This window comes from Oppia nitens, unplaced genomic scaffold (genome assembly GCF_028296485.1).
Source record: "Oppia nitens isolate AA-2021 unplaced genomic scaffold, nextdenovo-longstitch-racon4-pilon3 scaffold13_pilon_pilon_pilon, whole genome shotgun sequence".
Taxonomy (NCBI): Eukaryota; Metazoa; Arthropoda; class Arachnida; order Sarcoptiformes; family Oppiidae; genus Oppia; species Oppia nitens.
Window position 1 is genome coordinate 1,349,989 of NW_026533192.1, and position 14,651 is coordinate 1,364,639.

Consider the following 14,651-nt stretch of genomic DNA (forward strand, 5'->3'; position numbering starts at 1 on the left):
TATGTTTTTTGTTTGTTTTTTATGTTTAATTGAAAACCTCTAAAAAGCAATAAATTTAGTGATAAATATGGGTCAAGACTTAATAATTACAAACGCTTGTGATTCATAACTATACGTATCTTTTATCTTAATAATGTATATTAAATATGTTTCAAACAAAAAATCTAATCAAAATAACTATTACTTAATTAAACTTTTGCTTTAAAATGTTTTGTATTCAAAGTAAATCACAAGTATTATTAATTGCAATTTGTATTAATTTATTAACCCTATAATTAAAACAACTTGTTATATAACAATTTATTTTTTTTAAATTTTGTTACGAAATTTACAAACACACATATAATTGTTTACAATTATTTATAATAATATTAATGATTATTTTGTAAAATATTAGTAATTATTTAAATTAAGTAAATAAAATATTTTATAATATCTTTATTTTTATTTTAATACTTTTTGAAATATTTAAAAACATACATGTAAAGTATTAACAATTGAATATTAATATATTGTTTTTCTATCAATTTAAATGTTTTAAATTTTGTTAATTATTAATATAATTCAAATATATTGAAATTATTTAAAATGCATAAAACTACAATTTATTGTTTGAAATGTTTATTACAATATAATTTTCATTATCATTAACAATAAAATAAATTAAAAAATAATACAATTTAAATTATATAATTTGAAATAATTGTTTACAAAAGCAAAAAAACAATGAATGAGATAATAAAATTGCTGTTTTAGAGAAATAGGTATTTAATGCTAAAAATCAAAGTCATGTCGTTTCCAGAAATCAGTGGTAATAAATGTCCGCATAATTATATTTTTCGTTGTCCAACACCATCAACGCCGTCGGGTCTACCCCTGTCACGACCGGCAGCTGTACTGTCGTCTTCATCATCCCATCCATCAGCGGTTTGTTGTGTTTGTGTTTCACCGATTGGAGTTTTTCCTGATGTTCCTGTCTGTCCCGGTCTGGTTCCGGGCATACCTGGCCATAAGTATTGAGGAACGCCTATTAGAGGATATCCTCCAGTACCCAAAGGTAAGCCTCCCATTCCCGCAATTCCACGACCAATAGGATAGCCACCAATTCCACCGCCTAGACCAACTATTCCAGGTAAACCGCCAATACCTCCGAGACCGCCACCACCACCAAGTCCACCGAGACCACCACCTAATCCACCATATCCTCCAAGACCTCCAAGACCTCCAAGACCTCCAAGACCTCCAAGACCTCCAAGACCTCCAAGACCTCCAAGTCCTCCAAGATTTCCTAATCCTCCAAGTCCACCTCCATGAGGGTATCCGCCACCAAGTCCTCCTAGACCACCAAGACCTCCAGTACTGCCAAGTAAAGTATGCAGACCACCACCATATGGTGAAATACCACCAAATTGTCCCCCAAATCCCCGTCCTCCTAATAATGGATAACCGCTAATTAAAGGGTAACCGCCAATACCACCAAATCCGGGCAGTCCTCCAGCTCCTGTTCCCACTCCCGGCATTCCTACACCAGGAATTCCACCAGTTCCAGCTCCTGGTATACCACCAATACTTGAAGGGCCAGAAGTTCCTGTCCCAGGTATACCTGGCACTCCTGGTGGAGCCACACCAACTCCAGTACCAGGTGGTCGACCTCCTGTAAGTCCGGGTCCGCGACCACCACCTTTGGTTCCATACTGCGCTCGTACTGATGTCGCAAACAATACGGTAACAAATATCACAACAAATTGTATTATTTTTAAAATAATCATTTTATGTCTGCTTATATATAAAACTATAAATACAGACAATTTATTTTATTTAACTCAACTTATTGTAGGCATTGTTTGCCTTTTTATATGGTCTGGTCATGAGATCCATCGAATAGAGTATTATGAAAGTCTAAGGATGTGATATATGTGAAGGACATAACCATTTGGCCAAAAATCAAACAATTATTTCATAAAATTCATAAAAAATAAAATTGTTTAATACATCAAATTTGTAACAGTAGTATGTTATAAATGTCAGTCTATATTGTAAATCATCTCAACATCATTGACTAAATAACATAGTTTAATAATTTAATTTTATAATTATTACATTTAAAAATTCAATAATTTATTAACTAATTTGCAGACACATTACTACCATTTTTAGAAAAAAATTTTGGATTTGTATCAATTGCTAAGTAATTGAAAACATATTGTTTTATTTATTTTAAACAAAAGCTCAAAACTCAATTTTATTAACAAATTTATATTTTTGTATTTTAAAACTAAAATCACTTTTTTTTTACTGAAAGCTATTATGTTTTACAATTTGTAATGTATAGCAAAAAATAAATAAATTAGATAATGTTTATCAACTCACATTTTATAATATATCTGGTAATAATTATAATTAAATGCATATTTTATGATTACTTATCAAATATTTCATTTATACAATCTTTAGATTTAAACTAATGAATATTAATAATGGCATATAATTTATACTAAATGTAAAAGTGTTTTTGAGAAAATAAAAAAAAAATACTTCAGATTTATAGTTAAAGTAAAATACAGTATATCATACTCTATATTCTATTAATAAATTTTGTTATATTTAACATATTAAACATTTTAATACTTAATTTTTTTAAACACTATCAATGTGTGGAGTCTCTCTCTTATATGAAAAATATTAATATATCATTAAAAGAGAAAATAAATATTTTATTCATATATAAGATATGCTTTAATACTGTATGTATATTTTGGAAAACATAAAATGCATTTAATTTGAATTTATAATCTATTTTTATGGACACACTTTTACTATCACTCTTTAAAATGAGATTTTATTTTATTATAAATTTTTTATATATCATATAAATAAAAATAAGTAAAAATAAAAACAAGTCATTTGTTTAATGAATATGTAAATTATATGAAAATATTTATACATTCTATGCCATTACGACATTTATAAATTAGATACAAAATATTTTTTTAATAAAATAAATAAGTTAATTTAATAAAATATATATAGTGTGTTAAATGATAAATATATTGCTATAAATTCAAATTTTCAGTGAAACAAAATAAAAAATATTAAATATATATTTTCATATTTTTTAATTAATGATAATTAAATTTAGTAGTATATGTCTTATAAGCTGAAATTAATGCACAGGTTTACTGATGTAATCATTATTTAAAAAAAACTTTTTTAACTTATATAATATTTTATATTCAATTTTTGTATTATGCTAAATATTATACTTATATTTTTTGTTTATATTATTTTATTTTATTTAAAATGCAAATAGGGATTATATTTGAATATATTCATAGTATATTTTACTGAATAAACATAATAATTGATGTGTCGATGTTTATACTTATAATATACAGTATATAATATAGTTATAATATTTTTGTATACAATATTAATTTGTATGGCATATCTTAAATGATTGCTATTTTGTATTTGACAGTATATCTTTACTTATGACTAAATATCTTTACCAATTAATCAATTAATGTAATCAACTAAAAATCAATTCATGTAATACATTTGTAAGTGTATTGTAATATATTGTTAATAGAGTTATTATTTTTTTTAAATAGACATTTTACATAACTATATCAAAAAATATTATTTTAAAACTTAGTCTTAACATTGAAATATTTTATTACCGAATATAGGATATAATATACAGTGAAAGTGATATTATTTAGTACACTATATTACTTTGATAATACTTTAACTATAATTTTTTGAAAAAATATTTTATAAACAAATTTTTATTTACAAATTTATAAATCATTAAAATCCATAATGTTAATTACACTAATACACATTTCTTTATAGTTTATTTTATATATAATATATAGTTTTAATTACTAATAGAAACACTTAACATAATATAACGATATTTAGTGGTTACGATTGCGCGTGAAATTAAAAAAACTCAATAAGTATTGTATTAATAAGTTTGTCCATCACTTCATTATTCAAATCCAAACCGTCATATTTAGAAATTTTATGATAAATGTCTTCAACAGAAATAATGTGTTTTATTATAATTTTATCTATAATACAATTACATGATAGTCTCGATACTCCCGGTGCTAATGTAGTGGTCAGACCCACAAACTCTAGTCCACCGGAAATGTGTGTTCATTCGTCACGATTTGATTCAATCACTCAATTCATATATTATGATAATGTAAATCTAAAGCCGGGATATTTCTTTGCCAAAAATGGTTATTATTGGATATTAGACAGCGATGTGATGCCGACGGCTGACAATTGTAAAGGTCGACTACCCGATGATTTTCGGGCCGACGCCGCCTTTTTCCGGATGTGGAAGCGCTGTGTCGATGACATAATTGTACCAATGATTGTGATTGTCGACTCTGACCTTAATTCTGAATATGGCGTTAATCTCAAAAGTAAGACTTATTTGATTCATAATTCTTCGTGGATTAACACCGTTGATCACCGACTCAATGATCCGTCACTCAAACACTTATGGCTTTATCCGGGCTTTCAATCTGTTGACGCAATCATCAACTTTAGTAACATAAAAGTCGGTCCAATGGCTAAAAAGTTGGGCGACGAGAGTATATTTGTGATGACATCGGCTCTTAATAATACCTATTATTACGATTGGGTTCGACTTATTGGATGTTTAGACAATGAGTTCAAGTTTAATGGGAAAGCCGTCAACTTTTTTGGTGGTCCACTATATCGAGCTCTTTGGAAAATGAATACATCTGTGGACGCGGCTATGGTTTACACTATGTATCCAATGGTTGACCCGAATGTGGGACCATTAGAGGGAGACATCAGTTTGTTTCAGGAGAACTCTCACTACCAGTTCTCCGTTGACTTAGAATTAGTGGCTAATGTTAGTCAACAAAATAACAGAAATAATTATTTTGTGAACAACTTTTGATAAAATATATTAAATATTATTTATTTATTTAATTATTTAAGGGTCATCTCTACTCCAATAACCTGATAACCCAATACTATTCAACGTGGTTGGAGTGCGCACCGGGAACTACACCCGAACCGCCAATAGTACCGTCAAAGTTTACAACAGATCCGTCAAATTTAGATGAAAAGACCACAACTATAGTTATTAAAACATCCAATTGGCCAATACGTATGACATATCTATATTTTATTATATATATAATAATTTGTTTACTAATTATATTATATATATTTGCCAATTAGTTGCAGATAATGCCAATGAAGAAAAAGGAGACATTGATTTCATATTAATAATTAGTGTAACAATTATATCAATATTAGTCTCAATATTAATCATTTTATCCATTTATTTGGTTCGTTGCGGATATTTCTCGACCCAAACTCATAGCTCTCGTATTAATTCAGAGTCTATTCTTAAGTCTAAAGACAAACAATATTTCTAATATAAATAACATTAAATAGAAAAACAGTTAATTTTTGTCAAATAACTTACTATACATTTAAATATATATATATATATTATTTTAATGTTTATAAACATTTATTTTTTAATGATATTTTGAGAAAATGTATAATTATTCTAAGACTAAAATCTTTGCATTAAAAACAATTTATTTATTTAAAAAATTAATTTAATATAAATCATTTTAATTTTTCAAATCACGTTTTTCATTAACATGACTATTATATTATTTATATCTAGACTTTTTTATGACAAGAGTAAGCAAATTTTTTTATAATCTCTAGACACTAGACTTAAATACGTATAATAAATAAATACTTTTAGACTTATATTGAAAACATTTTCAATTATTTCTAACAATTTGCGTTTTAATGTTGTAATTATTATTATAAAACAATCAAACAATTAGATGTAAGTTATGCTTTGTGCTTATGATATAAAAATTATGATATTACCTATAAAATCCATAATAATATAAAAAATAAATTATTAATAATTATGATTATGATATGATTAATATTAAGTGAACAGAAATTTATTTGTAATGAATTTTGATAATGTTTGCCAAATATATAGTAAGTATTGTCTCATAAATATATGAATAACAAATGTTATAGATTTGTTAAACGAGATAATACCAGTTAATGTTATAAATAAATTAATTGTTTTAAATATATTAACTTTTAAATATGTGGAAAACTGTGAGAAAGTGACGTCAATTTAAATAAATAAATTAATTTTTCTTTATTGTGTAACTATTGTAATAATTTTGACACTTAATCAAACAATACTTCTACATCACAGTCAAAAAATGGTTAATTAATATTTAAAAATCATTGATAACGATATAACAATTACAATGTGATTGAACGCATTAATCAATTTACTCAAGTTATACATTGAATTCATAATAATATCAAATGTAATAATTTTGTAAAAATGATTTGACCCATAGTTATTACAAAAATGATGGATATAATAGGTAATAACATTGCTATACATGCAAATAGGTAATACAATACTGTAAAGATTATAATAGTTTTCTGTAATATCACATAAATTTAAAATTATTAATTTTATATAAAAATAATACTGCACATTTTTAATTATACAGTTTAAATTTATAAAGTTGATTGATGATAACTAAAAAATTTAGTTTTGGAAATATAACCCAATTGTGATTTAAATTAAACAGTTTGTTAATTATAATTAGATGTTTACTGAGTTTTGTAACAAAATTAATATGGAAATGATATAATCATTAATACATATTTATGTAATATTATCTATAAATATACTGTATATATTTTGAGTTGATTTATTGATTTATATCAGTTTTATGTTTCTATTATTTTTTGCAAAATGATTAATACTAATATAATAAATACTAATATATAGTTATAAATTATTTATAGTTATAAATACTAATAATAAATACTAATATAAACCAGTTGAGAATGCTTCAAAAGCATTCCCATACGATCTCCTTAACTTAAAAAAGAAAAAAAACAAAAAAAAAATCAAAAAAAATTTTTGCAGCGGAGCCTGGATTCGAACCTATGTCCTCGTGGGACAGACAGACGGACAGACGGACAGACGGACAGACTTTTAGAATGCATATACGTATTCCTTTCAGGAATTCGTGAAAAGTTATTATAATTGTAACAAAATACTGTATATAATTTTGACAATAATTTATTGCTATTTTCCAAACTATTGATAGATTTTTACTTATGTAAACTTTTGTATGTGTGTGTCATTTGAGTGTTTTAGCAAATTTTTGCTACAAATTAAATACTATTTTTATTTAAAAATGTAATAAAAAATACAAAAAAATCAAATGTAATGAAATTGACGTTAAACATATTGAGTGATTCTTCAATTATTTTATTTGTTTGGCAATTGATTGCAAAATTATACGCTTTTAAGCCTCATATCCATTCAATTGATTATTTATTATAATTTGTATTTAATTTATATCCCATTCTCCAGAATATATAAAACAATACAAATTATTGTTTTCTGTTAAATTTATTTTTAATTAATTATTTATAATGTCATCCATATCTTTAATATACAGTTGTATTGTATGGATAAAAGAGCAAAACACGAGTCTTGTAGCTATGAATTTGTCAAGTCATCAATATATGTAAGTTATATTTATATATCTATATTATAATGTATATAATAAATATATAAATATATATATCGGTATAATACAATACATGAGGGGGTTAGCACTGATTTTGATGTTAGATCATCACAACAATTATATGAAATAATACTGTAATTATTATTATAATAATAGGATAGTAATTAATTAATAAAAATGATATGCATTTTTCCAATTAATATATAAACAAAAATTTTTATATTTACCAAAAAATCTAGAATACGTTTTCTGTCATAATATATATATAATTAACTAATTGATTGGATGTTTGTATGTGAAGGTAAAGTACTATTGAAATGACTAATTCTTTGAGTCAAACGAGAAAACTATGCATTTGTGTAATTCATTGTATTGTGGCGTCAATTCTTCAAATGAATACCAGTGCTCAGCTCTGGTCTATTGTCGATATCATACCCAAGACTTATGACCCGAAAAAGTCACCAAATCCTAGAGGTAAGCAATTATTGTAATTTATACATAATTTTTTAATATTTGATAAATGTTTGATTTATATTTCAATATGAATTTTCTCATACTTTTTAAAGGCGTTACTAAAGTCAACATTAGTGTCATTGTTAATGATTTATTGTCAGTCACTGAAAGTGATTCGGTGGGTATTTCTAAATCTTTATTAATAAATATTATGTCATTTACTATTTATAATTAGATATTTATTGATTGCTAATATATAATTAAAAATAGGAAATAAAAATATATAGATTCAGAAATACAGTACTCTTTTACTATATTTTAATTAGAAAATAAAAATTGATTAATAACGATAAAATGAAGTGCTGAAATTATTTACACATATTAAAATATTAATTTATATTAATATTTGTATTTTATAATAAAAATTGCTAACTAAAATTTATATAAAAAAATTAAATAGTTACTATTTTAAATTTAGTAAATTTTTAGTAAAATTATTACAATAAATTCCATAATTATCATATATATTTTAATATTCTTATTTTGTAAATTAATTATATTTTATTTAAATAGAGTTTTCAATTAGATTTAACATTAAAACTCAAATGGTATGATCAAAGGTTAAACCTGAGCTCAGGGATCCAAAATGATATTCTTGATCACAATAACACAATTGACAATATAATACTTGATAGCAGTTATATTTCAAAATTCTGGATCCCAGACATATATTTTCAAAACGCACTGTCCGTCTCTATTGTCAATTCTGGACTAAGTGTGCAGTATCTGGTGATAGGCATCGATAAAAATATCACATACACTGTTAGATATAGTGGTAAATTTATTTGTAAAATGGATTTAACTAACTATCCTCAAGACTACCAATTTTGCTCTATAGAGGCAGTTAGCCGTAAGTTTAAATAACATTAAAATTATTATATTTAATATATAAATTATTATATTTTGGAAATTATTATTAAAAACAGTTACACAAACCAGTTCTCAGTTATTGATGCAATGGGAAGACTTTGTGTCCGGTTATAGTAATTATCCCAAGTTTCGGATCAGATCCATATATACCGACTCTTGTGTAAGGACTTCATATGTCGGTAACTTTTCTTGTATGAGGGGAACACTTAAATTGGTCCGTCGGGTCAGTTATTATGTTATCCGTGTCTATGCACCTACTTTTCTATCGGTCATTATTGCATTTGTTGGCGTATGTGCTGTATTCACATTATTAATATTATATAATACTTTATTTATTACAATTTTATGTATTTTATATATTTAATAGTTTTGGATACCTATACTTGGATGGCCTGCGAGGGTAAATAGAAAAATAATTTATTAAAATCATGAAATGTATTAATAATAATAATATTTAATATTAGGTAACAATAATAGTGACTCCGCTGTTAAATTTGATAACATTAGATATATCACTGAATAATGAGATCAATGTGTCGTATGTGGTGGCCATTCACTGGTGGATGATTTGGTGTCAGATCTTTGTATTTTTGGCTCTCTTTGAGTACGCTTTGGCCATCTCTTGGGCGCACTTTATCAATGATAAAAAAGCATTTAAAACTGCAATAATTGTAATTTATTTATTTAACTATTTAATATTATATATTTTATAAAATATTATTTATATATATATATAGTCTCAAAAAGATCTGAACATGAATTTATTAAATGGCCATTACTTTGGTAACAATAATTATTTTGCCAAATGTGGTAAAATTGTCGACAAACTATTGATATTTTTCTTCGGTGTCGTTGACTATCATAAGGATCCGATGACCAGAAATAAAGTAGACTACTGTTCCCGTTTGATATTCCCATTCCTATGGATCTTATATTGTCTTATTTATATACTTGTTACAATATGTCCMTGGGCTGCTAATTATAATCTATAGACATAATCAATTTGATTATTTATTTATTTAATACTGTAAATAGTTATATATATATTGCAATATTTAGTACAAATAAATTTTAATATTTAGGATTTACAAGAAAATAATTTCATGTTTTACAAATATGTAAATATATGACAAAATACTTAAAAAATATTAGTATTTCTAACTAATTAAGAATAATAAAATACTGTATTATATTATATTTTTGTTTTTTTAATCAGTTATTTAAACATACTGTATATGTAGTACATATGTAATATAAATACAATTAAATTACTTGTAAATAAAATAAAAGTAGTAGTAATAATAATTGTATAAAAAACATTAAAAATGTTTACGAGTTAGTGTTAAGCAATAAAATTAATGTAGTGTTTGTTATGTGTTGTAATTAATGATTTGAATCATCATAACTTATAATTATAATTTTTATAATTAATAAACAATATTAATATTTTTATCAAAAAAAAAATATAACTATTACAATATCAGATTAATATAACTTTATATACAAGTTGATGACAAACAGATAAGTTTATTAACTTTAAAGTTTATAGAGTAATATAAGTTAATTTTACAGTAAAATAATAATCATATAATCAATATTATAAATACACAGTTCACACAAATTTTGACACACAAATCAATTAAAACTTATTGTAATTTAAAAAATACTCATTTTATTCAAATATTAAATTTTGTTACAATAGTTGCAGTCGTTAAGCACAGGCATATCAAGGCATGAAATATATATAAGGATTCAAACAAAGGGTTGACCTATAAATATGTCATCAGGTATTTGAAGGGCAATAAATGTAGTGAAAGTGCTATTTATGACAAATATGTTAAAAGTATTTAATTTTAGATTATTTTTAATAAATTGATAAGGTGTGTTTCACATATTACGTTCGCACTTGAGGGGAAGGGGGGGTTAGCTAAAGCGAACTTTTACGAACGAGGGGGAGGGGAGGGGTAGAGACTTTAAGAACGTTCGCATTTAGATAATATTTTATTTCTTGTGGGGGGTAGCGGTTAGGGACACGCGAACGTAATTTTTTAAATGACAGCATACGAACAATTGCGAACATAGGGGAGAGAGGGGGTCTAGATTTCTTAAAAAGTGCGAACGTAATATGTGAACCACGCCTAATGTGTAAAATATTTATTGTTTGTATCCATTTATATCCATTTTCGACAATTTTCGTTCAATTGTAAAGTATGTTTGAAAACAACCAAATGTTTGATTACTATTGCTGTCATATAATCTTATATTTACTGAATATTCCCCCTGTTTTTGATAATAATAATATATAGAATTATTGAATAATTGAATTATTAAATGGGAATTAACTAATTATTACATAATATATGATTGATTTTAAAATCTTTTACCTGAATATATGTTTTCAAAAACGTAAAGTCGGATAATAATATAATAACGTTATTCAATAATATATGACTTTCTTCAAATGGACAGTTAGCATCTGGTGCTAACTTTCCCATGTATTTAACATACATACGCCACAAATCGCATACATTATATGAACTAAATTATAAATTTTCTTTAAATAATTAATATTGAAAATTATGTTATATGTGTTATATAGATAGTGTAAATACAGTACCATGATCCTAGTTTTAAAATGCACGGTATCTTTGCACGTGTTGGCCATAACTTTTCAATATTGAGTTTTAGCTTAAAATTATCGGAAACAATGTCCTGTAAAACATCCAAATTGACTGAAAATTTGATTGAACCTAAAATTTTTGATTTATTTTATTAAATTACTATTATATAATAAAAAAGCATTACCTGGATATTTAATAGGATCTGGATCAATTGTAAAGTTATTAAATCTTATTAGTTTATTATCAGCTCCACAATCACTATAACTAAACTTTGAACAATTAATTGTGTTAAACAAAATACATATAATTGTTAACCAAAACATTGCTATTAAAATCCATAATACATACAATTTTAATGTCTGCTAAACTAAATTAAGCAAATGTTTTAAAATTAAGAAAAATAAATTTAAAAGAAAAAAGTATTTTGTTTATTTATAACATTAAACTAGTCTATTTAAAACAAATTAATTAATTATTATTATTTATAATATGTGTTATATTTGAACTAAATAAATATTATTAGAATTATAATCAGTTACAATTAAATAATTTAATTGTCTTAACAATGTTTCACAGATACTGTATTATTGTTATGCAATTCAAAGTAAACAAATTTTAGATTTTAGTTTATATTAATTAAATTATTATTGTTTTGTTTCATAATAACAAGCAAACAGATGATAGATCTTTATTATCAATTTTGATGGCATTTTGAAAAAGTGGATATTGTTATAGTCGTCGAAATAAATTGTTTGATAGAGTTGTTGGATATGACTGTCATATGTATTCTCAGTATAACTTGAATCCATTGATTGCTGTAAATTTCAAAGGGTGTGGTATGTGGTGAGGGAGGGAATGGTTGGGAAATGGATTTATAGTTAAGTTAATGATTTAAACAATACACTAAATGACAACAATAAATGGTCAGAAATTATTAAATTTTTCATTTTATCACATTTTTCAAAAAACCGATTCAATGGCAATGTATTTAGTATTGTCCGTCGAGTTTACAATCTGTGGTACGTTTGAATAAATTGAAAGAAAACATGAGAAATGTGTTGCGAGTGTTGGATAAAGAGGGCAACGGATGCATCAGTCCATCAGTTCAGACAAACAATGAATGAGAGGTTGAGTATTGAAGAAATTAATGAACTCATACTAGAAGTGGATTTGGGAGACAATCGTCAAATCAATTACAAAGAGCTCATCACTAGTTGGATATCAGTTTGCAAATAGATATCATTGACAATTGTTTTTGTATTTTTTTGGAAATTAATTTTATATCTTTCATAATTTTTCATTTATAACGTTTAAATTGAAATATTAATTTATCTCAAGTATCTATAATTAATTATTATATTTTTAAATTAAGATTATTATGAATTAGTTTTTTCATATAATTCAATAAAGAAAATTTTATTGGGAAAATATTTTCACTTTTTTTATTAATATTTATATAATCGAATTTATAATAAATAATTAAATATATAAAATATTATTAAATAAATTGAAAAAAATTATCCCCAAAGACTGATCCGCTGTTTGTTATCTTTGGTTCGTTCAATAGTGAAGTTAACTCGAGAACAGCCGAAAATCTCATTAGTTTTTGAATTGAAAACTTTTAGATCAGCTGTAAAATCACCCTAAAGTACAATATATTATAATTAATATAATTTTTAATATAATTAGGAAAATTAAAGTTAATTAATACTTCAATAATACTGGCAAAAAAGCTTAGGACACCAAACTTGGGTAATACTATTTTGGCATTTTTATAGTCATAGTTCCCGGCTTTTAATGGACATAAGGGAACAGTAGTTTCTTTTGGCATCACATCAAAAATGTCTTTCCAAAAGTTACAAAAATCTAATGAACTGTTAAAATTAGATACAAATTAACAACAACAAAAATTATACAATAATAATATATGTTTATTATAATACAGACATACCAGGAACCGACACCTAAAATACACGGTATTTTAACTTTAAATGGACTCAACTTTTTAGCCGATATTTTCACTTTTAAGTTATCTGTCGGCAAGTCTTTCAAAACATTCAAATTTATAGATAATTGTAGAGAACCTGTAATTATAGTTTGATGTGTAGTATTATTTGCAAAATGAAAAATATTTATTTATATCACAAATTACCTGGATATTTGAAAACATACGGATCTACAGTATAGTTATTAATTTTAAAAATGCTGTCACTGTCACCGCAATTGCTAAATGTAAAGTCACTGCAATCAATGTAATAAATTAATTGTAACAAAATTAATAAAATCATAATTTTATTAATTTTTACAATTTTTTAGTTAATGCCCCAAAAGTATGCGATAATTAGGTTCATTGAGTGTTGTATTTTGTTATAATTTTCATTTTTTTAATTGTGTATATTTCATATTTTAAGCACATTTGTATATAAAGCTGTTTTAATTGTACTAAATATTCACAAAAAATGAGACATAATTTTATACTGTACAGTATAAAAGCACTAAATATAAATTTGTTTTAAATAAACAGATTATTAGACAAAATATAACTCATATACAAATATTTAATAAAATTTTATATATAAATATAAATTATGCATTTATATTATCAAATTATATGTATAAAAATTGTAATAGTTTTTATTATAATAATCATAAAGTATAATCACATTAAATGTCTTTAATTTTCAAGAAATTTCTGTACAAATTTAATAATCATTTTATTTATTTCACTTTGAAAATATTGTCCACAAATAACAAATTACTATTTTATAATTTAATGATTTCATCGGTGAATGATTTGATGATAATATCAATGACATAACCGACAGAAATTTATTTTGAAGTTTTATATTTATTTTCAAAGAGATAAATATTAACTGATTTGTATATTAAAGTTTAATTTTATTATATTTATAATTTTTAATAATTTGATAAATACTGTATATTTATTGTTTAATATATTAAAGAAAACTATTTACAAAATTTAGTAAATTGAAACTGAAAATAATAATGTTATTTAAATTGTCAATTGATTTGAATTGTTTAT

At 24.5% G+C, this 14,651-nt stretch overlaps 3 protein-coding genes across 3 annotated transcripts; 2 read left to right on the forward strand and 1 right to left on the reverse strand.

Annotated features, from left to right (window-relative positions):
* Positions 1-830: 830 nt before the first annotated feature.
* Positions 831-1,878, reverse strand: LOC128960040 (uncharacterized PE-PGRS family protein PE_PGRS46-like). The gene is made up of 2 exons (XM_054306106.1): positions 1,824-1,878; positions 831-1,705 (listed from the first exon to the last, which is right to left on the reverse strand). The coding sequence occupies exons 1-2, from the start codon at positions 1,876-1,878 to the stop codon at positions 831-833; spliced, it is 930 nt and encodes a 309-aa protein (XP_054162081.1).
* Positions 1,879-3,994: 2,116 nt separating this feature from the next.
* On the forward strand, positions 3,995-5,432 carry LOC128960051 (uncharacterized). Its single transcript, XM_054306117.1, has 4 exons — positions 3,995-4,897; positions 4,987-5,158; positions 5,233-5,286; positions 5,395-5,432. Exons 1-4 carry the CDS (start codon positions 4,037-4,039, stop codon positions 5,430-5,432), a joined length of 1,125 nt encoding a protein of 374 aa, XP_054162092.1. The 5' UTR covers positions 3,995-4,036.
* Positions 5,433-7,543: 2,111 nt separating this feature from the next.
* Positions 7,544-9,979, forward strand: LOC128958610 (glycine receptor subunit alpha-2-like). Its single transcript, XM_054304499.1, has 8 exons — positions 7,544-7,601; positions 7,906-8,078; positions 8,171-8,235; positions 8,631-8,967; positions 9,044-9,276; positions 9,355-9,387; positions 9,452-9,658; positions 9,725-9,979. Exons 2-8 carry the CDS (start codon positions 7,922-7,924, stop codon positions 9,977-9,979), a joined length of 1,287 nt encoding a protein of 428 aa, XP_054160474.1. The 5' UTR covers positions 7,544-7,601; positions 7,906-7,921.
* Positions 9,980-14,651: the final 4,672 nt, after the last annotated feature.

Coding starts and splice junctions, on each gene's coding strand:
- LOC128960051 (XM_054306117.1), top strand. CDS start 4,037: ATGTCTTCAACAGAAATAATGTGTTTTATTATAATTTTATCTATAATA. Junction 4,898..4,986: donor ACTTAGAATTAGTGGCTAAT/GTTAGTCAACAA, acceptor TAATTATTTAAG/GGTCATCTCTACTCCAATAA. Junction 5,287..5,394: donor TGATTTCATATTAATAATTA/GTGTAACAATTA, acceptor GTATTAATTCAG/AGTCTATTCTTAAGTCTAAA.
- LOC128960040 (XM_054306106.1), bottom strand. CDS start 1,878: ATGGATCTCATGACCAGACCATATAAAAAGGCAAACAATGCCTACAAT. Junction 1,706..1,823: donor CAATGCCTACAATAAGTTGA/GTTAAATAAAAT, acceptor TTGCGACATCAG/TACGAGCGCAGTATGGAACC.